Below are 27527 nucleotides of genomic sequence, written 5' to 3'. Positions count from 1 at the left end.
TAGTCTGGCTGCCGTGGAGGCTGGCTTCTGGGGACCTGGGGTGCCCTGCAGCTGTGTGACCTGGGGCCTGGCCTCCCTGCCCCGAGCCAGCCTGTCCCAGCCTTCCTGCAGGCCCCGGGTCGGCCCCAGCCCAGCCCATGCCCTGCAAGCCCGGACACTCGGCTCTGTGACTTGGCCCATTCTGCCTCCCTCCTGACCATGGGGCCTGCCCCGCAGCCCCTCACCCGGGGGCTGAGGTCAGGACAGAAGGTGAGCTCTGCCCTCACCCCACCCCCTAGAGCTGCTCTCTGCTCTGCCTTCGCCTTTCCCAGTGAGACCCCGGTCACCCTGGCTTGGCTGTCCCAGCGTCACAGGACACAGGCACGTGGGCCCAGAGGCTGACGTGCTCCGTGGTCTTGGGCAGCTCCTTCCCCTCCCTGGGCCCGGCCGACCCTCCGCACTGCCACGGGGCAGGCTGCGCTGGGCTCTGAGGGCGCGGGCTCCCGCGTGTTCTGGCTCCTAAACACGCTCAAAGGCCTTTCTGCTCGGAGGGTGGTCTCTGAGTCGGCGGCGGGGGGCATCACTTGGGAGCCTGGCAGAAACTCGGGATCCCCGTCTCCGGCCCAGACCTGCGCTGACTCGGAACCCACCCCTAGCCTGGTGGGCCCCCGAGGATCTGGGTGCACAGTGTGGGGGAGGGGTGGCAGGAGGAAGGAGCTGATTCCCTCCCCCCACCCCGCTCCCAGGCACCCCACCAGTCCCCATGCCATCCCTGACAGACACATTCTCTGGGGTCACTCCCGCCCCTGCACGCTGGCTGTCACTGATGGGAGGGGACTGTAAGCTCCACAGAGGCAGGGCCTGCGTGTGGACAGGTTCACTGAATGTCGTGGGAGAAACCAGCTGGGGAACCAGCAGGCTGGGCAGCCAGGGGCGTGCTGGCTCCTCCCTTTCCGTGGGTGCAAGGGTCCTGGCCACACGGGGTGGAAGGGACCTCGAGGGGCCATCTGGTCCATCTCCATGCCTCTCCACCTCCTGAAACCTCAGCGAGACAGCACCTGTCCCTTCTCTCCATGGCCTGAGCCCCGGGGCTCAGAGGTGGCCCCCCTGCCCCCAGGGGCCCTCTGAGGAGAGGGGCAGTTGCAGGGCCGGCCTCTGCCCCTGGTCCCTGTCTGCCGAATGCCAGGCCAGGGCTGCCTCAGGTACTCCCTCATTTGCACGGAGCCTCGGGCAAGTCCAAGGAGGGGCTGGTCCCACTCAGGGGCTCTGACCCAGAACCCTAGCCGGCCTGCCTGCGGGCGGGGGTGGGGCGGGGCTGAGGGCAGGGCTGGGTCCCGCTGATGCTGACAGAGGGGTGCGCAGGGTTCAGGACAGGGCCCAGAGGCAGGACAAAGCTTCCCTTCATCTGTGCGCTGGCAGGACGAACAAAGGGCCCCTTTTAGCCCCAAATCTTGATTCCCTCGCAAAGACGGGGCTGGAGACCCGGGGGGATATCAGAGCCTCGCAGTAGGAGCGCACGTGATGCGAAGCTCTCCCCAAGAGACTGGTTCTCAGTGGGCAGAGGAAGCCAAGGGGAGGTGCTGGGCCCCAGGCCCTGGAAGACCCCTGCCAGCTCCGTGGCAGCAGGAACACGAGGCTGCACACCAGCCGCCCAAGGCTAGCGCTGAAGCCGGACCGCGTGGACGAGGCGCTGGCCCTCCCTGGCCCTTGATGCCCTGGGGTGACCTTGGACGGACTGCTGGCCTTGGTGCAGCCTCCATTTCCCTCCTTGGAATGGGATGGCCATCCTGGCTGGGCGATCAAGGATGGGAAGGACCGAGAGGGCCCCGGGGAACCGGGGTTCTTACCTGGGTGAGGCCCCATGGGGACTGGGCAGGGAAGGCCATGTGAGAGAAGATTCCACGAGCGTGTGGCCCAGGCTGGTCACGGAGCTGTGTGGAGGCAAAGGGGCCTGTCACCATGGGGAGGCAGGCTGGGCGGGGTGCGGGGCCAGCCAGGATCTGGCGGGGGGTGCGGGGGGGGGGGGGGGGGCGGCCCGAGGCGCTGGCCGGCGCGGGCCCTCGCAGCAACCCTGTGGGTTTGCTGCTCTTCTCTCCAGAACTCTTGCTCGAAACGAGAGAACCAGGGGACATCAGAGCCTCCGGCAGCCCAGCCCAGGCCTGTGTGGTGGATCCTAGAAGCCGGTGACTTCCGAGAGGATGTCACCGGGAGCGGCAACCAGACGCTGGTGCAGTGGCACCGAAGAGAGGCCCCAGAATTGGAAGGACAAGGCCACAGCCACGTTAAAAGCACAGCCGCGGCTTCCCAGCAGAGGCAGCGGGAAACGTCCTATGTTCCGAATAGTGAATCTCCACTTCCCAACCCGCCCCCACCCCGGCCCGCTCGTTACTCACCGGGACGACCCCAGCCTGCTGACGCCGTCGCCTGCTGAGGCCGGGGGCTTGGCCTGGCCCGGGTCCTCCGGGAACGTGGTGTACGTGGGGTTGACCTTGGGCCCACTGGACCCCTCGCCCCCTCCTTTATTCTGCTGATACTGCAGGGAACAGACACGGGGTTGATTCTCAGGGTTTGGCTCAGAGGCCTGGATAAGCAGGAGGGGGCCCTGGCTTGATTCTGGGGCTGCCAGGGGACATGAAAGCTGCCTCTCTCCAGGAGTGAAAGGCGAGGCCTGTGTGGCGGAGGGCCCCCTTGCATGATAATGGCAGCTGACAATGCCTCCCTTCAGAGAGGAGCTGCCGGTGTGAGGACAGTCGGGTCTCCAGGGGAAGTGTGTCGTGGCCTTCGGGCAGATCAGAGCCTGACGTCCCGTCCCGAGTGGGCCCGTCTCCCCTGGCAGCAGCCCCACCCACACGGCCAGGTGTGACTGAGGCCAGCTGCCTTTGTCAGCGGGGGACACTCGGGTGTTCCAGGCACCTGCAGCCAGAGGGGCCAGCAGGGCCTCAGCCAGGCTGGCAGCCTGTGGGGGCGGCGGGGCTGGGCTTCCCAGCCTGGCTGGAGCGGGACCACTGGAGGACCCGGCAGGAGGCCAGCAGGGAGTGGACAGCTGGTACGAGCCCCAACACCTGCCGTGTCCCCGTCCCACCCATTCTGAGCGAACCCGGGGCACGCGCCAACTTGTCTGGTGGGTCGTGCGCAGCCCCCCCAGCGGGCTGGTGACCGTCGAGGGGAGGATGGGTCCTCCTTTGCGTGCCTGGAGCCTGGAGGTGGTGAGGTGAAGGTGCTGGAATGTCCTGGGTGCCCCCCTTCAGGCTTCCCCCCCTGGTGAGCCAGGGGGCCGGGAGGAGACGCCCCGCTCACTGCCGCACCTGCTCTGTCCCCAGGCCTGGCTCTTGCCCCTGCTCTCCCTCAGCCTCTCAGCCTCCGCCTTCTTGGACTGGGACTCCTGGGACTCAGGGGCTCTGGTGTTCTCTACCTTGGCCAATCCTGTGGCTGCAGGGCAAACCGCCCATCGCAGCCGGCACCAGCCTGGGGTCGAGGGCCTCCTGGGTTCCCATCCTCCCACTGGACCACAGAGCCCCAGGACAGGGGCTGGGACACTCTGAGACACACCCGTGACCATACCAGTCAACCTGGCTGTGAGCGCCTCTGTCGCTGGGAAACCTGTGGATGTGGAGGGATCCTTCTCCACAGAGGTCACCAAACCCCTCCCCCACCCCACACCACAGCGCCTGACCCCCAGCAGCCTGGGCTGCTCCCTCGAGGCTGCAGCTGAGGCTCAATGTCTTCAGGAGCTTGTGCACTCAGCACGCATGTCCCTTGAGTCTGCATGGTGACGCTGCTGTGGTCTGTGTCCCCTCCAGGGGCCCTTGGGGGAAACACCTGGGAAGCCATCGCACGGTGTGACAGAAGCTCGGCTCAGGGGCGCACAGACAGGGAGCTCACAGAGTGCCCGGGAGGGGGGTATGACAGAGAGGGGTGGCCCTGGGGCTTCCCAGAGGCGCTCAGACCAGGTAAGTGAGACCTAAGGGGGGGGGGCGGTTGGAAAGGGAAGGTGAGCACACAGGCCTGGAGTGGGGACAGAGCAGGGCCGAGCCAGGAGCTGAATGACATCCCCATGGCCAGAGTGTGGCGGAAAGGAAGGGGTGGAGGGAAGAGCTGGTCGCCTGGTGCCCTGCACGCTGGATGAGGACGTGTGACTTCCTGCTGCTGCCTGGGATGTGAGTGTGAAGGCTGGCACTCCAGCCACCATACTGGATCAGGAGGATGCGGGCCACAGCTGGGGAGTGAGGGGTGAGCTGGAAGGAGCCCGGGCCCTTGAGGACTGCATGAGGACAAGGGTGATGGGCAGTCACCGACAGATTTTGTGCAGAGCAGGGAGACCATCGGGTTTGCACCTTAGAGAGGAAAGGTGTGTGCAGAACGGGCCGGGGAGCCAGATGGACACAGGGGGCCAAAGTGGGACCAGGTAGGACGAGGTGCGACCTGAATAAAGGCAAGTGGAAAGAGGCAGGAGTGGCCGAGGTGTCTCTGGATGGCGGGCCAAGCCAGCGCCCTGCTCACCTGCACACTGAGCTGCCCGATCTCCAGCTCCAGCTGCCGCACCTTGGCCTCCCGCTCAGCCACCATGGCGCGCAGCTGGGCCACGAGGCTGCTGCTCTGCTGAGCCTCGTTGTTGAGCTGCTGGCCCAGGCGGTGCTGGGAGGCGCGTGTCTTCTCCTCCTGCAGACTCAGGCTCCCCAGGACCTCCTGGAGCTGCTTCAGCTGGTCCTGGGGGGGGGGGGCGCGGCGGGGGCAAGCAGGAGGGCAGGGAGGTCAGCCAGGGCCCCTGGGTAAGGAGGGACAAGGGGAGACCGCCCCCGCCGCCACCAGCAGCACCCCGCCATTCCCCAGGCCTCCAGGAGCCTCACAGTGGGGCCCTGGTGTTCCCCTGAAAAGCAGGAGGAACTCCCTCTTGCCTGCATGCTGGGGGGTTCTCCAGGCAGGTGGCCACCATGCCCTAATCCTGCCCTCAACTTTCTTCTCCTTGAGATCAGGGCCAAGGAGGACATCCAAGGGGCTCTTGGGACAACGGACAGCAGCTCAGATGGTGGCCCCTCAGCCAGTGGGGGCAACATTTGGGTGAAAAGCCGCCCTATCCCATGCTACCGGGAGACCCGCTCTCATCATGCCACCTTCAGTGACAAAGAAAGGTGGCACACCGGGACCTCGGGGGGCCCCCAGCCCCGTACTTTGTTTTCAAACTGGGAGCTGAGGCTCAGAGAGGGGACGCAGCTGGCCTAGGGGACACAGGGAGGTGTCCTGTGCCCCGCCGGGGAAATGATCGTGGACTAAGTGGGGGCCTAAGCCAGCATCAGTTCCCCTGCGGACCCTGGTCAACCAGGCGAGGCCACCCCAAGCGCAACTTGGGATTCAGAGGCAAGACCCTGGGGTGCCACAGGCCCCGGAAAGGACAGGCCGGGCCAGGCTCAGGGCAGCAGCGCGGCACTGCTCCTCAGAGAAGGTGTCACGGCCAGGTACACCTGGTTTGGACTCGGCTGCATGGTCTCGGGTGACTTTCCTAACCAGTTACTTTCCCCGTCTGTGAAATGGGATTGCAACATGTGACCCTAGCGGTTCTGTTGGCCAACAGCCGTTATAACTGGTCCCCGGGGGCCCCGAAGAGGAGAGGCCCTGAGTCACCGCAGTGACAAGGACTCGTACCGGCCCCTCAGCTGTCCCTTCCATTTCTTGCTGAAAGGTAACCCGGGGTGCAATCCTGGTCGCCCCCCCCTCACCATTTCCTTCTTCTTCAGGGGCTGCAGGCTCCTGTATGCAGGCCCCGGGCCTCACACCGCATGCCCTCTCTGCACCCGTGGGCAGCCGCCGAGCTGCTCCGCCCCTGGGGCGGGGCTTTGGGGCTGGGGTCCCTCTGGAGGCAATGGCTCCTGGGTTATGCAGGCAGCATTTGGGGGCAAGCGAGGGCTCCCCGTGGCCGGGCCCAGCTCCCCACCCACGCTCTGGGCCGCACCATGAGGGCGTCGATGAGCTCGTCGTCGTGCCGGCCCTTCTCCACGAGGGTCCCCATCTGATTCCGGAGGGTCTTCGCTTCGCTGGCCAGCACCTTGTTCCGGGCCCTCAGGCCCTCGGACTTCCTTCTCAGCTCCTCCAGCTCTCTCTGCAGGGCGTCCCGCTCACCGGCAAGTTTCTGGAAGCAGAAGAGTATGGCCCTGGGCAGTGGGGCTCAGTGGGCCCTCGCTCCCACTCATGGGGAGGCCCAACGTGGAGAGGGGACTTGTCGATGGCCATGGGGCAAGTCGGCAGAGCTGGGGCCCCAACCCCAGGTCTTGCCTGAGCACACAGCGGGCATCCCTAGGGGATGACGACACTCTTCCCCTCCGCTTAAACGTGCAGGCGGCTGCCCTGCTCTGCCAGAGTCAGACATGAGAGGGACCCTACTGGCCACCTCCGGGCCTGTCCTCCAGGGGTGGACCCCACCCCTCCACCCCTGCCTGGATCCATCTGTGCCTGCAGCGAGGCCACCCCTCCACCTTTTGGCTACAAGGGCTGATGCATCCCCTTCCTGGATCAGCCTGGGGGCGTTTGGCTCTGCCAGTCTGTGCAGCTGGGGAGATGCAGGCCCTGGAGCTGGTCCCAGCCTGCCAGCTCTTGCCTCAGCCCGGAGCGCTCCTCCTTCAAGGCCGCCTAACCCTTGCACACGCCCGGGATCGGGGCGCTTTCCCTCTCCTTTTACAGTGGAAGTGTCGGGTTCAGCATCTCTAGAGCAGCCAGGATGGGGCCACCCAAAGTTCATGAGCCCACCAGGAGGCTCAAGGTGGAATCGACAGGATGTGAGGAACACACACAGAGGGAGGTGACCCAACTCCCGGGGTGCCTCCTGCTCTCGGGGGCGTCTCCGAGTCCTGGCCAGGGCGGTCGCGATCTCTGGGTCCCACTTGCCCCAGCTGACCGACGTGGCCCGGGGCACGCACGCGTTACCTCCCAGCCTTCCTGTTTCTCCCTCTCCAAGAGGCGGATCCTCAGCAGGTTCCTCTCCTGTGCCGTCAGCTTCCTTGGGTCTGGACAGACAGACAGCTCATCACTGGCTGTTCCCACAGCCCGGCTCTGGGGCTGTCCCAACTGTTTCTCAAGCTCCCGAACCTGAGGGCGGTGAGACGCGTTGTTCCACCGGCCGTCCGCGGTCAGACTCAACTGCTGGGGGGGTGGGGGGGACCGCCCTGGGGCGTGCCGGGAAACCCCGCCGGACAGACGGACGTGGGAGCCCCTCGTGAGAGGGACCGGGGCGGGGCGGGATCTCACCCCGGGGTGGCATCCCGAGTAAAGCTGGAAAGGTTTAGCTTGGAAGAGAGAAACTTCGAAGTAAATGGGGGAAATCACCCCCACCTCTGAGGGGTTTGAGGCTGAGCAGCAGACGCGAGGCCCCAGGAAGCTGGGAGGGAGAGGACGGAAGGTCTCAGGACCAGCAAGAGCTCTCACAGCCAGGCCACCCACGAGGTGGTGTGCTCCCCGGGAGGCCCCGGTGCCTGGCCGCTGACGGGAGATGCTGCACAGGGCAGGGTGGGTGTGGACCGTGGGCCCAGTGCAAAGCCTCACCAGCTGTGTGACCCCGCACAGATTACTTGACTTCTCTGAGTCTCGGGCCTCTCACCTGTGAAATGGCCCTAAGGGTCCACCCTGATAATGCTGTTAGGAACATTCGGTGCCCTGAACTTGTCTGAGCCTGGGAACCCCCGAGATGCTTCTTGAAATGACCAAGCTTAGATCAACAAGTCAGAGCTCCAGGGGAAGGACCCGGGGACCTGCGTTTTGCACCGGTGCTACGGGGGATACTTAGGGTGAGGCAGCTTCGAGACACCCGGAGATGGCCCGGGTGACGCCCTGGGTGCCAAGTCCGGCTCTCAAAGGCTCTCGTCTCTGCAAGGGGCTGGGAGATGTCACCCCATGAAACGGTGGCTTTATCACGTTGGGGTTCAAGTGGAAAACTCCTAGGGTTACTCCTTGTAACCCTGGTCCCTGTGTCAACACAACATGCATGATGGAACCAAGCTGGGTAAACCTGGGCCGGGGCAAAACTCACCAGGCTCACCACTGGTCAGGGGCCGTGTGTGGAAACACACCACAGCGCCCTCGTGTGGCCTTGTGTGGTCATTCCATGAAGCATCAAAGAACACAGGATTACTTCTAACAATGTATTCACACTATTTAACAACAGAGATAATTAATGGGTGGACTGCTTATTGTGCCCAAGCACTGTGCTCTACAAGGGTTATTTCACTGAACCCTCAAAAGCCCACAAGAAAAATACAGTGCGATCATCTCCACGTTGCAGGGGAGGAGACTGAGGCACCGAGCAGAGAATTGCCTGACACTGCGGTCTCTTGAACCCCAAGGCCACACGCTGAGACCTTTGCCCCTCCGTGGTGGCTTCAAGGTCGTGCCCAGGAAACCCTGAGGGTAAAGGCCACCCATCCAGGGGCCATGACCCTGAACTCCCTGGGGTGAAGGCACAGTGTTCGGCAACTGGGGAGTTAACACACCTGCTGGTGTTCCCTGGTTTGAAGGCAAAAATGAGGAAAATAACCACAGCTAACCTGGGTGCAGCGCTTCCTCCGCCTGTGCCTGGCCCTGCACTGGGCATTTCTCACACACACACACACACACACACACACACACACAGGGCCTCATCCCACCGCACCCACTGTGCATGGGCGAGGTAGCACAGGCAGGAGAGAGGAAGGCCCCTGCCCGAGGCCACACGGCTGGTGAAGGGGGGGGAGCAGGGGTCAGAGTCCCTGCAGCTGGGCTCTCTCTGGGGAGGCTTCAAATGCTCAGAACAGAAAGACGGAGACAAAGCGAAGTTTTTATTGGGTAATTAAGACTTTTAAAAGCCTACAAGCATCTGGACAAAACTGGAAAAGGCCTACAAAGCACACTAGTCACGCAAATTTACATAAACTCGGGGGGAAAAAAAAACTACAGCCTGGAGTCAAATAAATCAAAGGCCTCGGCATTCGCTGAGCGCCAGAGCCTGGCACATGGTAACTGTTATGTAAATGCTTGTTCATTAAGTAACAAATTAAAGTCAGGCTGGGTGGGGAAGAATGTGGGACAACGGCCCTGCGGGGGGCCTTTCGGGGCTCTGGGTTCCGCTGGGGGCCAGGGTGGGTCTTTCTGGGGCATTTCAAGCCCCAGAGTTCCGGGCGGGCCGGAGTGTGATGACTCACTCACCTTGCTCTGCAAAATGAGAATTTGTTGAGCCCGGCCCCTCCAAGTCCCCGGTGAGGACAGAAGCTGCTGGACGCTCACATCTTCCCCGACCTCACTGGCCAGCACCTGAAGGGGCGGGGCCTTCAGTGAGGCCGGGAGAGAGGGCCCCGGAGCCCTGTCCAGAGGCCCCCAGGAAGCCCAGACCCTGCCCGGCCAACCTTCTTCCTGCCCCAAAGGCCAGCCGACCGGGCCTCAAGAGCAGCCGGCCCTGGGGAAGCGTAGACCCCCCACCCCCAGCACTTCTTGGCGATGCTCAGAGTGGATAAGGAATTGCCCACAAGGCCTAGGCAGGGCCCCTTGCTCTTGACGTGCTCTGGAATGAGAACCGCCTGAATTTGTTCAGGGTCATTCCGGACGGCTCCAGGAAGTGCATTGCCACCGGGCCTCGCCCTCTGAGAAGAGCCACGGACAAGGGGCCACGGCTGAGGGCAGCAAGGGAGGGGGCCTCTGAATGTCACCCAGGGGTGCTCGGTTCCAGAGGGGCCCGGCGCCGTGGCTGATGGCTGGGGGTGTTCAGGCCCCGCCTCCGGGCTTGGAGGTGGAAACAGCACGCTCAGCGGGGGCCCTGGGCCCCTCCGCAGCCCGGCGGAAACCTGAGCTCCTGCCCCAAGTCTCTGGGGCCTGTCTCTACAATAGAGCTCTGTTTTGGAAATCTTGGCCGGTCTGAGTGGTTCCAGCCGGAAAGACAAACGCCAGAGAATTCACTGTGTAAATACAAATAAATAATGAACCAGCTGGGCCTGCATCCCAAGTCTGACGATTTTCCTTTGAAAGGGGCCTTTGGTACACAAACCGCCTATTCATTTTTCTGATATTACAGACGGCAGAGGGCCGGAGGCAGGTCCGGCCAGGCTTCCAAGTCCAAGGCGTCTTACGAACGAGAGACCCGGGATCTGTCCGGGTGCACGCCGCACACACGACACGAGGAAGATTTTAAGGACTCTGCCTGGCTGGGCAGCACTGTCCTCCTCGGTCCACAGCTGGGCGGGCGTGGCGAGGGCGTGAACGCAGGGCCCCTCGGGCGGCCAGCAACCCCGCTCGCCCAGAAGGTCTGTCCCCAGGGCCGGTGGAAGGGTGTCACTAGCCCTGGAGCTCAACCCAGAGCGAGCAGGGTGATGCTCACGGGGCCGAGCCCTCTCTAGTGCCTGAATGGGGCCCATTGTCCCCGTCGTGCCGGTCCCGAGCCCGGCCCCGGCCAAGGAGACCTGAAGTCTGGCTCTGAATTACCTTCTGGGCCATCCGGAGCTCCTGCCTCAGAGACTGGACCTGGTTGCGTAGGTCACTCATCTTCAAGTTGGCGGCCGCCAGCCTGTCCTGCGCGACCTTCACCTCGGGGGCCTCGGGCTGGTTGGGGAAGACGGGGGAGCAGTCACTCGTCGCCTCCGCAGTAGTAACGACTGAGGCCCCGTTTTCCCCCCGGCGTGCGCTGGGCGCCATGCTAAGTGTTAGACGAGGGGCAGCCCATTCAGCCCTCGCGCACCCCCGGGAGGTAGGTTCTCCCGGAGGCCCCTTGGAGATGCAACGCAGAGGCTGCTGGAGGCCGAGTTCCCGTGACGTGGGGTGCCTGGTTGGGGCCTGACGGGTGAGGGTCCTGGCAGCCCTGACTCTGGGGGCCGAGCCCTTGGTTCTGGGTGTCGTGCACACCCCTGACCCTGGCGGCGGCCACAGAGGAGACCCGCAGGCTCTGCACCTCCCAGACACGCCCTGGGTGTGGACGCCCTGCTGTGCCCGGAGACCGGCGACCCCACCACAGGGCATCCATCTTTATTCGGGGTAAAGAGGGACCTAGTTCCTTTGCAGACGGCAGCCTCGGCTTGGCAGGAGCGCCTCGACCCCCCAGACTCGGGGCCTCCCTCCCCTGGAACCCGCAGCCCCGGCCTGGGGCTCCCCGTCCTGGCAGTGAGCTCACAGGACAGAAATAAGGACCCCGTTTACTTCCCAGATGCCCCATCTGTGGCCGGCAGAGCTGCAGCCACCACGAAAACTCTGCCTGCTGAAACTTAGAAATTTTAAAAAAAAAAGTGATGTCTGATTGAAACTATTTGAATGCTGCCCATTTTCCTGTCTTCAACAGAAGGTCCTGAGAATTGAAAGTCTGGTGGGAAAGGGGTGCCGAGGTCAGCCCGTTCAAACCCCCTCCTTAGGTGCTGAAAATAAGATTCAGAGAGGGGGAAGCAACTTGCCCTCGGCACACAGCTGGCTGGCTGGGTGGGGGCGACAGCAGGGGGCTCAGGAGCCTGCCCCTCCCCCACACCGGCTGACTCTCCCCGCCACTCCCGTGAGCTGCTGCTGACGCCCAGGCACCGTGGCAGCGGGAACGGTGGTTGGTGGGCTGAGCGTCCCATCCAACAATGACATTGAGACTCTCTGCTCCTGTCCCAACACACCAGGTGGGCTGGACTTCAGGGGGTCAAACAGGGTGGGGACCGCTGTGGCTCTCTGAGAACTGCAGCCAGTGAGACAGGCAGGTCTGAGTCACTGGGGTCTGGGACGCTCCGTGGGCCCCAAAGGCTCTGGGCAGCCCGGCCGAAAACCACGGCCAGGGAGACGAGACCCGGACACGCGGCTGGAAAGCCTGGCCGCGTCAGGTGTCCTGGTCTATGGAACAGTACGAAACGCCTCCCTGTCCGGCTTCCACAGCGCCACCATGCGGCTGCAGAGAACCTGCAGTGTGAGCAGAATCTGCACGCTGGAAACTTCCACCACACCTAAATGCACCCTTTTTGAAGCCACATTTTACGTGTCCCCCGTCTGGCTGTCTGCCGCCCCTCCTCACTGCTGTGGGGCTTGTCTCCTGCCTGCTTGGGCGCTGCTTTGAGCCCGCCCTGCAGTGGGCGGCAACGCCCCGCCTGCCAGACCCCGGGCCCTGAGCCCCACCGGCCCTGTGGGGTGGGGATGTGGGGGCTTCGAGGGTGCATGACAGCCCCCCGTGTGCCCGCTGTCGGCCTGCTTGGAGCACGGGACAAGCAAGCAGAGAAGACCTGGATCGAGAACCCCATTTCCTCATCTGTAAAGTGGGGGGTGCAAACCCAGTGTCCAGGTCCCATGCGTGTTGATAGGATAACACGTGCAAGGCGCTGTGCGGCAGATTCCGACAGAGGGCGGTGCCAGGGCCCTACCTGACTCGAGCGGGGGGCTGGTGGAGGGGCTGAGGGCCCAGTGGTGCTCGGTCGGGGCTGGGCCCCCCGGCATGCTCAGCTCTACCCCTCTGCTGCCCATCGGGTGGGCCAACGCTTCTTCCAGCCCCCCGCCCCCCCGCCCCCCGCCCCCCCTCCCCCCGCCCACTGAGCTGTCTTCACCCAGAGCGAAATTGCACAGGCTTTGTCGGGGGCTTGGGTACGGCTCGGTTCTTTGGGGACAAAGCCGGAACCCAGCCTGTGGGGAGCAGACAGGGCCAGCGCCGTTCACGCCCCAGGCCCTGCAGCCCCAGCGGGGGAGGGCTGCCCATTCCCCTGGGAATGAGGGGAATGAGCTCGCAGCTCTGGGGCCGGAGGAATGCGGGGTGAGGCTGCAGGCCTTGGCGGTGTGGCTTGGGCCGCCTGCACCGTCTGCAGAGGGGGGAGCGTTGCTTTTGCTCTCTCTCGGATCAGAGGAGGCCCAGAGAAAACGCACGGCACCGATGCATTGAGACCGGCGGCCCACCGCCCACTCTGCTGGCGGAAACCAGGCAGGCTCCCTGCAGCCGTGGGAGAAGCTGGAAGGGCCCCTCCAGCTGCCGCCCAAGGCCGCTGCTCTCTCTGCCTCCTGTTCCCCTTTCCCTCCCCCCGGGCCTGGGCCACAGGGAGGCAGGCGTCACCCAGCTGACGCCCAGCTAGCGAGCATGATGCAAGTGCTGATGGCTTCCCGGCCTCTGAGCCTTGGCTCCCCTGGTGGCAGACCCCCCCTTACACCCCATCCCCAGCAAGGCCCCCCTGTGGAACCCCCTCCCAGCCCCCTCAGGCAAGGGGCCTGCTCCCTCCGAGACCTCGGAGCCCGGGCCTCTCTCGGAAGGCCCTGTCCACCTCCTTCCTTCAACATGGCCACTCGTCTCTCCTCTGGGGCTCCCTGCTGGACAGGGGCCCTGTCTGATTCTCGGGGTCACAGGGCTCCACAAGGGCCCGGACAAGCACTTTCCCATCTGGGGGTGGTTCCCGTCAGGGTCAGGCACATGGCCGTGCTCAGCGCTCTGGACAAACCGGGGGGTGCCCAGCACACACCCCGGGGCCAGCAAAGGCCCGGACCACTCCGGCCAGCCCCTGCTGAGCGTGGAGCCCCTCTTCTGCCTCCCCAGCATGGAGCAGGTTTACACGAGAGCCCTTGGGCCCTTGGAAGGCGTCTCCACCCCCGGCACCCGAGGGTCCCGTCACTGCACACGAGGACGGAGTTCTCCTCCCGACAGGCACGAAGCCACTCGGTCCCCAGCTGTAGGCAGCGGAGGAGGGGCTGGGAGAGGAGTCATGAGGCTTGGACCCCTGGGTCACCCACCGGTCTGGCTTCCCAGGGAACCCCCTGGGGAGGCCTCCTGGGGTGTTCTGGAGACTCTGGAGCTATCTCCTCTCTGGTTTGAGCTCCGTCCCCCTCCCTGCAGCCCACGGGGCCAGCCTGCCTGCTTCCACGGAGCTGCCATTCACACGTCCTGGGTTCACTGCTGCTGAGTAAAGCGGCATTGCGGGAACGAGCCCCCATTCCCAGCAGTCACTCCACTCTTTGGCCCCGGGGGGCCACAACGTAAACTGCCCCCCAAAGCAGGGGTCCACAGGGCAGCAGTGAGCCCCCAGTCCCTGGGGTAAGGTAGAGGTCGGCTCTCTCCCCAGTGGGCTGAGAGCGGGCAGCCGGCTGAACCGGGCCCTCCCTCCTGGGCCTGAAATTCTAGGGCCCCAGGGTCCTCAGGCCTCTCCTGGTCCCCCTCTCTGGGGACTGAATCACAGGGAGACCCTCCCGGGCCTCGGCCGGGGCGGTCCTCGCTGGGTATCCGCTCCCCGACAGCTCTCCTGCGGCGGATCCTGTGACAGCAGCACTGGCTCCCCAGTGCGGCGGGCAGGGGAGGGGGGGGACCCCAGACAGAGGCCCCTACACGCCGTGGAAGCGGGAGACCTGGGCCAGCGGCTGCCTCACGGACCCCCCAGCACAGAGGAGAATTCGTACCAAGGCTCTGTCTCCCGCCTGGGCCCTCGGCGTCCTGGCTCCTGCATCGGTGGCTCCCTTGGCCGGCAGCCTGGCCAGGGCCGTCTGCAGCTGAAAAAGCAAACCTCACACTTAGTATTTAATTCGGCTCAGTGATGGCGGTGCCCAGGTGAGGTGCTCTGGTGCCACCCTTGGGTGTGTGGTCACCTTTCCGCACACATTAGGATCACCAGTGGAAGAACCTCCTTTGCTAACTGTTCGGTGGGAGGGGGTGTGGTGGGCTGTCTGCCTGCCTCCCGGCCGCATGGCGGAGCAGCCCTGGGGCTCACCCACGACCTCATCGATAGTGTCCAACAGTGGTCCAACAGTGGTCTGGGAGTGGCGGGCGAAGGAGTCAGGGGCTTCAGGTTCCGGATGAGGAGACCCTGAGGAACCCGCTGCTTGGACCCAGGCCTGGGGGCCGAGACCGCCACCACACACAGACAGCCAACAGACCCTTCCTGGTGTCCCCACTGCCCTTCACACAAAGGCCAGGCCCCCGGCTCTGAACGAGGCTGGGGGTGACCCCCCACAGATCAGTGACCTCATGTTGTTCCACTCCAGGCATACTGGTCTCCTTTCCAGAGGTCTTCCCCACTCACGGCCTTCACACCTGCTATGGGGGGGGGAGCCCTCCCCTCCTTCTCGTCCTGCTGGGACCCCCGTGCAGGCCCCTCCTCTGAGAGGCCCTGGGTGCTGCTGGTCTGTCTCCCAGGAGGGCAAGGGCCAGGACCTTTTCGTTCCCCACAGTCTCCCCAGGGCCTGGCGCGCAGCCCGAGATGTTCTCGGCAGACGGGTTAGAGAAAACGCAGCCCCAGCTCCATGCCAAGCACAGCGACCAAGGCGGGGATCAGAGAGAGAGCAGCAGAGCTGGACCCGGAATCCGGCACCACCACCCACGGTACGGCTTAGACGCCTCTCAGCCTCCCCCAGCCTCGGCTCCCTCAGCCACACAAGGAGAGGCAGCGTAGGTCCTGTCTGGCCATGGCTCCCATTCTCACCGCTAAGGGACCAGGAACCGCTTGGGCCGCGCCCTTGCCAGACTGGAGGGCTTAGGGATCGGCCGTGGGAGGGCAGGGGGGTGGCAGAAAGGGGAGACGGACAGAAGTGAGACCCCCAGCTCCCGATTAGCAAGGACCCCTGCTCGTGCATTCGACAAACATGTGTCCAGTGCTCACTGCACGCCGGGCCCCGTTCTACGTGTTGTGTTGGTTAGTCCTCAGAAGACCTCGGGCGAGGGCTCTGTGTGCTGCCATGTGACAGGCCGGGGAGACGAAGGCACGGAGCGTTTACAACTTGCTCAAAGTCCCCAAGCAGGTCGGGCATGGAGCTGAGACCCGCACCCAGGCAGCTGGGCTCCGGCTCCGTGTCCTAACCGCTGTGCCGGGCTGCCTCTCCGTGACCTGTGTCCCCTCACTTCCCAACACACTTTACCCTCTCGGGGTGTGACAAGGACTGAGAAACGTGTTGCCGATGCTGGCCCACAAGCCCTTCAGAAGGACCCGAAGCACGTAGGTGTGGCTCCCCCTTCTGCAGGAGTGGCCCGGGTGCCGAGCCCCCTCCAGCAGCGGGAACGACGGGGCTGTTCACCTCCTGCTCCAGCTCCTGGACGCGCTTGCTCAGCTGCTTCGCTCTGGTTTTCGCGCCCTCTGACTCTGCCATCAGCACCCGGTTCTTCTTGGACAGCTCGACGATTTTGGTGGCGATCACGTCCCCCGCCACCCCGGCTGTCCCTGAAATAAGGAGAATGGCGAGGTCAATGAAAAACGCAGGCAGCACAGCCAACTCGTGCCACGCCACCGACGGCCAGGGTGTTCAAAGCTCAGGCTGCGCGATGGGGTGCTCGCTGAGGGGCAGGGGCTCGGAAGAGTCACCCCACACCGAGGCACCCTGAGACCCGACTCCGGCGAGCAGAACGCAGCCACTCGGGGACGCGGCATGTTCCGGGGGAATGATAAAATCGGGAAGCAGAGTTTTAATTCTATGGGAGATAAGTGTGTTGTGCCAGTTCTTCCTGCCCTCCGCAGTGACGGGGTCACGTGCCCACACCTCGCGCCCGGCAACTTTGCTGTGCCCTCCGGTGAGAAGGGAACGCCCTCTGGGGCCCTCAAGCCTGCCTGACTCTGGACGCAGCCAAGAAAACTCGCCCTTTTTGCGCATGCCCCCTGCACAGGGATAGCTGGCTGGTCCCAGGAAGAGGAGGAGAGGCACCTGGGACAGAGCCGGCCCACCCTGGACAAGCCCCGCCTAGGTCAGCAGACCCCCTGCAGACCCCCAGGTGTGGGAGCCACATTGACGCTCCTGGCTGAATGCCACTGAGGTTGCATGGTCACCTCTTCACGGAATTCTGTGGCGACGCCTAATGATACAAACGCATGTGTTCTCGGAGTTTCTACCGAGTGCTGAACACTCTCAGTGTTAGGGATTCCGCGGTGAGTAGGAAAGACCGACAGAATAAAAAGCAAACACAAACACGTACTTGGCAACACCTGGGAGGAGGGAGTGCTGTGAAACAGGCCGACGCCGGGCCAGGGGACGAGCGCCAGGGGGTGACGCTACTTCAGGAGTGGTTGGGACAGGCTCTCTGAGGCGGTGACCTGTGGACAGGGACCTGGCCCAACCACTCAAGGGACCAGCCCTGCAGAAGAGCGTTCTCGGCGGAGGAGAGAGCAGGTGCAAGGCCGGGAGGCAGGGAAGTGCCGAGAAAGCAGCCGGAAGGCCGTGGCCAGGGCAGAGGCTATGGAAGGGGTGGCTGGAGGGACGGAAACGGGGTGGCGTGGGGCGCTACAGAGGGCAGGCAGTGGGGGGCCCCGCGGGGCCACCGGGTGGCTGTGCAGTCTGGAGGGCAGCTTCCCGTCTGCGCAAAGGCGGTCTCGCTGGATGGTCTGCAAGTTCCCTGAGCGCTTCTGACGCTCCAGCACTGGGTCCTTGGCGGAGACAGCTTCTTAAGACTACTTTTAAGAGTGTCATGCGCCTCAGAGCCAGACTGAGGTGGACCATGAACAAAGGTACTTGAAGGTCTGCAGGTCAGCTCAGCCCGGGCTTGTGCTGCTGGCCCAGGCCCGGCAGCGAGTAAGGCAACGAGGAGCGGCTGCCTCCAGCAACCTGACGTCCCGTCCACGGAACAGAATGAGGACCGGCAGGAGGAAGGGCTCGGGACGAGGGTCGGGGTGTGGAGCCAGGCCGAGGGGTACGCGTGGTCCAGCACTGAGTCCTCTGGGCTGTGTCTTCCTCCCGGGACTCGGACCCAGTACAAATCCTGGAACCCGACATCAGAAAGGGGTCTAGGAGAGCCCTCTCTGATCCTGAGGGCGGGAAGGGGAGCTCGGGGACAGTGGGAAACATGCTTTGGGTACTTGCTCCGATTCTCGCCCAACCCTGTCTCCAGACAAGCCCCGCCCTTGAGCTGCCACCCGCGACCGTGGGCCAGCGGTGAGAGGACAGCTCAGAAATGCTCAGTGTCTGGGTAAATACGGCGGATTGTTTCGGCCTCCTTATGTTCTTTACAATACGTCTCAAGGTTGAAAGCGAATTTGATAAGACTGTCTGATGAGATATTCAATGTATAGAAATAATAAATACAGAAGCTGCAGCAGAATGGGGAGGGATAAAGTTTCTTCATTCCACTTGCAGTGACAGAATAGGAATTCTAAGTAGACTGTGAAAGTGAAGTATATAACCACCAAAGCAATCACTAATAAATAGTACAAAGAAATATCGTTTAAAAAACTAAAGTATTTATTACCCTGGCTGGTGTGGCTCAGTGGATTGAGTGCTGGCCTGTGAATCGAAGGGTCGCAGGTTCGATTCCCAGTCAGGGCACATGCCTGGGATGCTGGCCAGGTCCCCAGCAGGGGGTACTTGAGAGACAACCACACATTGATGTTTCTCTCCCTCTCTTTCTCCCTCCCTTCCCCTCTCTCTAAAAGTAAATACATAAAAATCTTAAAAAAAAAAAACCCAAACTAAACTAATGCTCACTAAAAATCCCGCCAAAGGAAAACCAGTCTCTCAGCTGCAGTGGCCAGCAGTCTGGCACTTGTGGCCTCGTTTAAAAACATGAACTGGGCCAGTCAGACGTTTCTCTTCCAACCGCGGAGCTGGAAATCAGAAATGGTGACCTCAGAGTATGAACTGGATTTAAGAGGGGAGATTTGAGGGAGAGTGGGCGGGGGGTGGGGGGCAGCCAGGTGAGGCCAGGAGTGGCCAGGGACAGGCAGAGAGAGGGGACGCAGGGCAGGCTGGGGAGAGGGGGTGGCCCACGTCCTGTCTCCCGGGTCTCCTGGGCGCGGAGGGCCTCCTGCTCTCCCTGGAGCCGGGGCAGCCTCTCCGCAGCCTGGCCAGAGGGCAAGCTGCCCCTTCCCATCCGAACCCTGAGTGTGTTTCTGTCCTCACCACACAGAGCGTGGGCTTCAGTGTTTTGTTTTAGACAGAAAAGGCCAAAGCCTGGAGGGAGGCACAGTAGACCACGAGGGGTGGTCTCTAGGATGCCAAAGCCCCTTGCTGTTTAATCTGGGATGGTCCCCGGGGTGGGCGTGCCCACCCTTAAAGGCATTTAAGATCACAGGCAGGGAGGAGCGCTCTGGCAGACGCCAGGTGAGGCCGCTGCTCTCTGGGACTGGTGAACTGGCTTTGTGGTTTACTAGTCAGCCACCCGGGAATTGCTCAATGGGCATACCTGGAGCAGAGGCCAAGGTCCCCACCAGATCCACAGGGCCAAGGTCTAGCTCATAACCATGGTGCCAATGTCCAGCCCACACCCCCAGGGCCAAGGTCAAGCTTAAACCCACAAAGCCATGGTCCCCACCAGGCCCATGGTGTCAAGGTCTCCACCAACAGAGCCAAGGTCCAGCCGGGCCTTGAAGGGCCAAGGTCCATCCTAGACTGTGCTGGGTCCTCGGAAATCCCTGGGAACAGCTAGCTTCCCTGTCCCCCCCGCCCACCCTTTTGGAGCAGCAATGCAAGCAGAGTAAATGCCTATCACTACAGGGGCTTTCTCACACCCACCATTCAATGCTGGAGCCAGGGCACCAGCCCAGAACGGACCCTGCTGGCCCCCTGAACATGCAGCCAACACCATGTGGGACCTTGTCTGGGGTCCTAGCTGAGTCACCAACACCGCCCAGAAGCCCACTGCTGGCCCTCTGTCCCAGCTGCTGTCCCATTCCCATGTCCCGGCATGCGGGCCTCCTCGGCCCGCTCTCTCCCTCCACCCACTCCCTCACTCCCAGGATGCATCCGGACCGGCTGGGCCACAGTGAGCCCCTGGCACTCTCACTTGGGCGCCTGCCCCGCGGAACCTGCTGCTTGCCCTGCTGGGCCCGGGCTTCGGGGCACCTGGAAGTCAGGGCAGGGACGGTCGCAACCATGGGGGGAGCTACCTGTGAAGGCAAATCTGTCCTCTTCGATTTTCTTCTTGAGGTGTTTGATTTCGAAGTCCCTCTCCTTCAGCAGCTTGTACAGCCGCCCGTTCTCATCCGCGGTTTCCCGGAGCTGGCCGCGCAGCTGCTCCACCTCGTCTTCAAGCGCCCTGCAAGGCAAAGGCCGATGACTGCCTCCCCTCCCCACGGGGCTGGGCCCGGGGTCAGGCCTCCCCACGGGGGCCGGGTGCGCTGCACCCCGTGGGGCCCTGGGTAGTGATAAGAACTGGTCTGTACGACACAGGAATGAGGAACTGGGGAAACCTCAATGAGCAGAGGCTAACACCTTGGTCCCCAAACCAGCCTACAAAACCTTCTGTGTCAGTGCCTACTCCTGTTTCTAACAACCGGTGCAGGTCAACATGCATCTGTGTGACGTCAAATTTAGAGCAAACCGAAAAGGTTCCGGACTCTTGACAACCTTCCCGCCAACTGCAAAACAGCAAGGACCCCGCCAAGGGCTCCTTCAGGACAGACAGGCGTATGTGCCGTGTCAGGGAAGGGCCGTTGCCACGGGGGAGCAGCCCCAGGTGAGACTGGGACACTGACTTCCGACGGCCACCAAAGGTGGCCAATTAGCTTCTCAGAAACCCAAACACTGTTTCCATGAGAAACTACATAAGAGAATCCAAGTGAATCAACTTACACCCTGATGAGTTTCCCAGCTTCGAGGGGACTTTACATGGTTTTTAATTTCACGTGGAATTTTGTCCACAGGAGCGCCGACCTTCTATCAGACGCAGGAGTCTTCAGTAGCAGCCTCTGTGGCAACCCCTGCATCTCGCCTGATACACACGCACCTGGTCCACCCGACTGACTGTTGGCAGCCGTGTCCCCCCCACCTGCCAACCTCCCTGTGGTGCCCCTGGCAGAGATCAAACCAGCCCTTACCTCTGCTCGAAGCCGTCTTTCGCATTCTGCTCCCCGGCTTGCAGAGGGCTGAGGCCACCGGAGGTCTCTGAGGGCTCCTGTGGGTCGTCGGCTGTGCTGCGGAGGCTCAGCTCCTTTTCCTTCTGTTTCTCCATCTGCTTCTGTAACCGTTTAAGCTGCATCTCCTGCATGGCCTTGAACTGGAGCCGCAAGGTGTCCTGCGAGCCTTCATCCGCGGCCATCTTGCTCTGGGACTGGGGGGAAAAGCCTGAGCTGAAGCAGACCCCACACAGGGCACGTTCTCCAAGAGCGCTCAGTGCGTAGTCAGCCCCGGGCACAGCCCCCAGCCCTGGAGTTTCCCGCTCAGCTCTGCGTGTGGCTGCGTGGAAGCTCAGGAGACCCAGCCCCACCTCAAACGCCCTGAAAGCCAAAGCTGAGCAGAGTGCCCTCCGGTGCCTCCGAACTGCGCAGGGCATCGGAACATACCCCCATTGCTCAGACCCAGCACTGCACCCCTCCGGTGGCGCTGACTCCAGCTGAACATTAGGATCTCCTCAAATATACCAATGCCAGGGCACACGCCTGGACCTATTAAACCCCATTCCTAGGAATGGGACTCAGTCACTACTTTTAAATTGAGGTATAGTTTACATGCAGTAAACGGCATAAGTCCTGACTACACAGTTCAGTGAATCTTTACATTAATATATGCTTGGCCGCCAGGACAAGGTGTAGGGTACCACCTGTCCCTGTGCAGCCTACCTGGTGCCCTCTCCAGTCCATTGTCCCCCCCCAAGGTAACCACTATTCTGACCTCTGCCACTGAGGATGAGAGTTCTGTCTGTTTTCTTTTTAATCACGCTGATCCATTGCAGTGTCATTTGCACACAGTAACGTACACCAATTTTGGGTGTGCAAATGAGTGTTGGCAGGTATATGCACCTGTGTAAACCACCGTCACCACAATAGAACATTTCTGTCACACCAGAAAGTTCCTCGGGGCCCCTTTGCAACCGGTTCCCCTGCCTGGTCTGCTCTCCACCACTGCACTTCCGCCTTTTCTAGAGTTTTCTACAACTTGAGTCAGACAGTAGGCAGTCTTTCGTGTTTTTGTTTTGTTTCGCTTAGCACTGCCTTTTGGAAATGTATCCGTGTCGTTGCATGCATCACTAGTTCATTCCTTTTTATTGCTGGGTAGTATCCATTGTGTAGACACACCCTAGTTTATCCATCTCTTCACCTGTTGTTGGAGACCTGGGCTGTTTCCACTTTGGGCTACCATGAACAATGCTGCTACCAACATTCATGTATGAGACAGCCTTTGCACGAACGTATGCTTTCATTTCTCTTAGGTAAATACTTAGCTGGTTGGAAATGCCTGGTTACGTGGTACAGTTCTGACAGTTTTATAAGAAACCACTCAATTGCTTTCCAGAGTTACTGTCCCGTTTACGTGCCCACCACCAGCGCACGAGCATTCCAGCTGCTCCACATTCTCGCCGACACCTCGTAGGGTCCCTAGGAATCTCACTCAGTTTTTCTAGCAGGCGTGCAGCGCCATCTCGGTGCGGTTTTATTTGCCTTTTCCCGGCGGCAAACTGTGCAGGGCCTCTTTCCACGTGCTCGCTGGCCATCTGCACGTCTTTCGTGATGTGCTTGTGCACGTTTAAAAATGTTGTTGTCTTTTTACTGAGTTCCTTTTTTAAAAAAGATTTCATTTGTTCATTTTTAGAGAAAGGGGAAGCGGGGGAGAAAGAGAGGGAGAGAAACATGGATCTTGTCCGTGCCCCGACCAGGGACTGAATCCGCAATGCAGGTGTGTGCCCTGGCCAGGAACCAAACCGGCGACCTTTGGCTTTGCAGGATGATGCCCAACCAACTGAGCCACACTGGTCAGTGCTTACTGAGTTCCTTACATGTTCTGGATGTTTGTCTACTTCGGAATTTCACGTAAATAGCATGATAGAGCACCAAAAATGGAATTTTAAAAACTCCCCCCAGATGCTTTTCGAGTGTAGCCAGTGTTAAGCATCCCTGACTTAATCCAAACTCAAGTCACACCATCCACCCGCCATCCGATCACTCATAAATCATGTTGATTCTCCATAAACATCTACAAATCCGACCCCGTACTTCCTTCCCCACTGACACCACTCTCATCAGCGTTCTCCTGGCCACCTCAGGCCATTTGCACGTGCCGTTGCCCTTCGCTGGAATGTTCTTTCTTCAGACGCCCACCTTGCTCACCGCGTCAGAGAGGCCTTTCTCGCCACTCTATCGCAGAAAGCATTTGTACCCTCACCTCACGCCCCTCGCCCGGCTTTATCTTTCTCCATCACGCTCAGCTTCACCCGACACAGCATATGTTTGTCGGTAGGTCGCCTCTCTTCCTCCCCGCCAGCCCCACAACGGCCCGCGCTGTGCGATGCTCCCTGCTGGCGTGTCGCAGGCACGGAATCAACACTTGGTAAACGCATGATGGATGGACCCGCCCCAGGACTGCGAAACAAGTCCCTGCCACCCCACTGCCCCCTCCCTCTTCCCGCCTCTCTTGCAGTCCAGCCCGCCTTCATTGAGGAACTACTTTCTTCAAAGCACAGCTCTGACGCTGCCGTGCCCCTACGCCGAAAGCTTCAGTAGATGCTTGTTAGCCCCAATCGAGTCCAAAGGCATTAAAAGCTTTGGGAGGTTTGGCCTCAGTCTCTCCTTCCAGCCTGTTTTCCCCTTAATAGTGCCGGTTCCATCCAGTGTCACTTTGCTCCTCCACCTCCCAGAGAAAAAGCCGGATTAGCTTCAACTTCCGTCGAGTCCAACTTAAACTTTCTGCAAAGGGCCAGACAGCAAATATTTCCAGCTTTATGGGCCATATGGTCTCTGCGGCACTACGGCCCTCTGCCACCGCAGACAAAGCGTAAAGGAGTGGGCGTGGCTGTGGCCCAATGCAGCTTGATTACAAAAAATGGGCAGGGGGCTGGGTTTGGACTGTGAGCCTTAGTGTGCCGACCCGATGAGAGGAATTTCACCTGAAAAGGACTCTAGAGACGGAAGAAAACCTTACTGAGTCCATGATTTGAAAATGTACCTAATAGAGTTTAAAAATAAATTCATCCTGCGAGTCCCTATTTTTGTAGATTATAAGAAGGGACCACCACATACTTCATTCTCCAAATTGGGTCACCTTGGAGAGTGCAAGCGAGAGCTATTAATAACCCTCCTGGGTCACCAGCGAGTCGGGAAGCAACTTGGAGGTTGTGACCAGCATGCGAAGCGGCAGTTCCCGCCTGGACTGCCCACGGGAACGACTTGGGACGCTTTAAAGATACTGACGCAGGGTCCCGCGCCCAGGGATTCTGCTCAGGGAATCAGTCCAGTCATGGGTCAGGCGCAGCCTGGGTGCTGGGTGCTGCGGCCTGGGCTGCCGTATGAGAGGCCTGGTGCACGGTGAGAGAGCCGCTGGAGATCAGGGTGAACTTGGCTTTGCAGCGGCTACGGGGATCTAAGGCACCTCCATACCCCCCACCCCCCAGGCCCCAGTCCCTTGTTCAGTAAGCAGGAGAGGACGACGCCGAGGCCACAGATGTGCCGCGGGAGGGCAAATGCGAAGGGCGGTGTGGAAATGCTCCGACAGCTGTGCCATTGGTGGAAACAAAATATTACGATCTTCTCCCTTCCTGGTGGTCTCTGGGGAGGACTCGCTTCCTCCTCCTCCTGCCCCACGTGCAGACCCTTGTCCCTCACAGTGGTTCCTGTGACCCTTCAGCAGAAAACCTGGCGTGGCTGCTGGGCCCACAGGGACCAAGCCCCGTGCCAGCTGCCTCCAGCCTCTGCAGCCACTGCCTCGCACTGCAAGGCCGCCTCCTCTGTGCCCTGTCTCCTGCCTGCTCCACCGGCCGGGTGGCACCGGGCTCCCCCCCACCCCGCCTTCCCCCAGTGTCTCCCTATCTCCCCGGCTGCCTGCTTCCTACCTTAGTTAGCTGCCTGGGTCTTGTCTTGTCCCTTTAATCCCTACTGCGCACCACCCTCTGGGACCTTTCCAAAAGCAGATGCAAGTGGCTTCTGCCTCTGCAAGGCTCACCAGGACTCAGAGCGCACCCCGCCCACCGAGGACCCGGGACTCACAGATGCGCCCCGGCTGCCCGAGGGCTGCATCCACCCAGACATTTTTGTCTGACTCGCACAGGATGCTACGTTAGGATTTGACTTCATGGCCAACATTCAAACATTTGTAGATTTCGATGAAATCCAGATTTCCAGCTTCTTTTGTACAAGTTTTCAGACCTGGCCATGCTGAGTGCACGGTCCCACATGGGCAGCAGCTGCTGGGCCGGGGGAGCTCTCTCTGGGTGGGCGTGTCCTTCCCACTCAGCCACGGTCCGCTACTCCCGGAGGCGGCCTCAGGCACATCAGCTGCCCATTGTCCTCGCAGTAAATGCTGTTCTCTCTCTTATACCTGCTGGGTTCACCCCTGTCACTTCCCATCAGCCCCTGCGGATATTTGGGTTTATGACCCCTGCTGAGGCTCTTGCCTGGAGGCACCTTGCTTCAGCCACTGCACCGGCCTGGGTTGTCTTCCTCCCCAGGCCCCCTTCTCCTCCCCACAAACGCCCGTTCAGCCTTTAGGGCTCCCCTGGGGGTGCTCGGGGGGCTCCTAGGATCCCCCCAGGTGTTCCTTGAGCACTAAACTTACCTCCAAGTATTATAATCCTCTATGACTATTTCTATTCTTCTCCTTTGCTAAGAGGCCTCTTAAAGGCAGGGGGCTTACGTCTTATTTCTTTTTTAACTCTTGGCATCCTGCCCAGAATGAGCCTTCAATTAATATTTGTAGAGTTGTCATTGAACAAAGGTAGCAGGTGCGAGAAAGCAGAAATGCATGAATAAACACAGTAACTCTTAAAGCTTCTTTCCTTTTCTGTTCCCACTGTGCATGTGCGGGTCGGTGGGAGACAAGTTCTTCTAGGATGTACACTGTTTCCTGGGCAAGTTACTTCATCCCTCTGTGGTTCAGTTTACTCCTCTGTAAGATGGGGCGGTAGCCATGAAATGCGTAACAGGGTGGTTGTGAGGATTCAGGGAGAGAAGGAACAGAGAGAGTGTAACACGGTGCCTGGCACGCAAGCGCTCCTGTGCATTTAGCACTTATGATCTTTCTCATCATACGAAATGTGGTATCATTGGCCCTACGAGCCTCTGGAAGACAGACCGGCCCCTGCGATCCACCTCGGCCCCCAAGACATCAGCCTCTGCTCTGTGATAGGCTCGAGGCCAAGGGAGGTTTGAATTTCATTGGTCTGGGTTGGGGCCCGGGCGTCTGTCTGTTTTTAAAACCCCCCACAGGAGTCCAAAGAGGAGTCAAAACTGAGGGTGAGAGGTGTGAGTGCCCTGAGGGACAGGCCGGGGGGTCCTGCAGCGGAGGCAGGCACCTCGGTCAGCCTCAAGCCGAGCGACGAGCAACTGGAAGTCCAAATTTAAAATGTGATACCACTTACATTTGCATAAAGATGGAAATACTTAGGTATACATATATAACAACAGGTATAAGATTCGTATGTGGAAAACCATAAAACTCGATGGCAGGAATCAAATAATTAAATAGATATTCCGTGTACATGGATAGGAAGACTCAGTATTGTTAGCATGTCAGTTCTTCCCACACTGAGCCACGGATTCAACACCATTGTAAGAAAACCCCAGCAGGGTACTGTGTGGATACTGACAAGTTGATTCTAAAATTTATGTGAAAAGGCTTCACTCAGAGAAGCCAATGCCGTAGGAAGGAAAAGAGCGAAGTTGCAAGATGATGCTTTGATGTCAAGACTTCCTGTAACGCTACAGTAATCAAGACAGTGTGGCACTTGTGACGGAATAGACACATAGGTCAAGGGAAAAGAACAGAGAGCCCAGAAACAGACCCACACAAAGAGAATCAACAGAAAGAAGCAACGGCAACCCAATGAAGAAAAATAGTCTTTTCATCAAATGGTGTGGGAACAACTGGACATCCACACAAGCAACAAAATGAATCTAGACACAGACCTTACACCCTTCACCAGAATGGACTCAAAATGGCTCGTAGACCTAAGTCTAAAATGCTAAACTATAAAACTCCTAGGAGATAATATAGGAGAAACTCTAGGTGACCTTGCGTTTGGCAATGAGTTTTTAGATACAACACCAAAAGCATGATCCACGAAAGAAAAATTTGGCAAGTTGGATTTCATCAAAATTAAAAACGTCTGCTCTGCAAAAGGCCTTGTTCAGAGACTGAAAAGACAGGCCACGGACTGGAAGAAGATCTGTAAGACGCACATCTGACAAAGGTCTGTATCCAAAATACACAAAGCATTCTTAAAACATAACAATATGGAAGCAATCCAACTAGAAAGTGAGCAAAAGATCTGAACATACAGCTCAGCAAAGATCATCTACAGATGGCAGATAAGCACATGCAAAGGTCAAAATACCATGTCATTAGAAATTACAAACTAAATCAGCAGTGAGGTACCACTACACCCTTGTTAGAATGGCTAAAATCCAGAACACTGACAACACCAAATGCTGGCGAGGATGTGGAGCAACAGAAACACTCACTCATTGCTGGTACAGCCACTTTGGAAGACAGTTGAGCAGTTTCTTTCAAAGCCAAATAGTCTTACCATGTGATCCAACCATCATATTTGCCCAAAGGAGTTGAAAACCTGTCTCCATACAACACTGTGAGCAAAAGTTTACAGGAACTGTATTCGTAACTATCAAAAATCAAAAGCAATCAAGATGTCCCTGAACAGGCGAATGGACCAACAAATCGGCACACCTATACAATGGTGCATTGTCTCTTGACGAAAAGAAATGAGCTTCAAGCCACAAAAAGATATAAAGGAAACTGAGATGCGCATTGCTAAGTGAAGAAGT

General features: G+C 60.1%; 1 protein-coding gene across 1 annotated transcript in view; it reads right to left on the bottom strand.

Moving 5' to 3' along the window:
* CCDC13 (coiled-coil domain containing 13) overlaps nucleotides 1–27527 on the bottom strand; it is a 38883-nt gene that overhangs the window by 10038 nt on the left and 1318 nt on the right. Inside the window, exons 2-12 of the mRNA XM_045857235.1 lie at nucleotides 20637–20869; nucleotides 19707–19855; nucleotides 15916–16058; nucleotides 14308–14397; nucleotides 10411–10527; nucleotides 9145–9249; nucleotides 6895–7056; nucleotides 5927–6103; nucleotides 4480–4686; nucleotides 2373–2512; nucleotides 1827–1910 (exon numbers count right to left, since the gene is read on the bottom strand). Coding sequence (XP_045713191.1) covers nucleotides 1827–1910; nucleotides 2373–2512; nucleotides 4480–4686; nucleotides 5927–6103; nucleotides 6895–7056; nucleotides 9145–9249; nucleotides 10411–10527; nucleotides 14308–14397; nucleotides 15916–16058; nucleotides 19707–19855; nucleotides 20637–20857 — 1595 coding nt within the window. The 5' untranslated portion in view covers nucleotides 20858–20869. The remainder of the gene's footprint in view (nucleotides 1–1826; nucleotides 1911–2372; nucleotides 2513–4479; nucleotides 4687–5926; nucleotides 6104–6894; nucleotides 7057–9144; nucleotides 9250–10410; nucleotides 10528–14307; nucleotides 14398–15915; nucleotides 16059–19706; nucleotides 19856–20636; nucleotides 20870–27527) is intronic.

The sequence above is a fragment of the Phyllostomus hastatus genome, unplaced genomic scaffold (assembly GCF_019186645.2).
Source record: "Phyllostomus hastatus isolate PE091 unplaced genomic scaffold, TTU_PhHast_1.1 phas_scaffold_129, whole genome shotgun sequence".
In the NCBI taxonomy this organism is placed as follows: Eukaryota; Metazoa; Chordata; class Mammalia; order Chiroptera; family Phyllostomidae; genus Phyllostomus; species Phyllostomus hastatus.
This window is presented reverse-complemented; position numbering and strand designations above follow the sequence as displayed.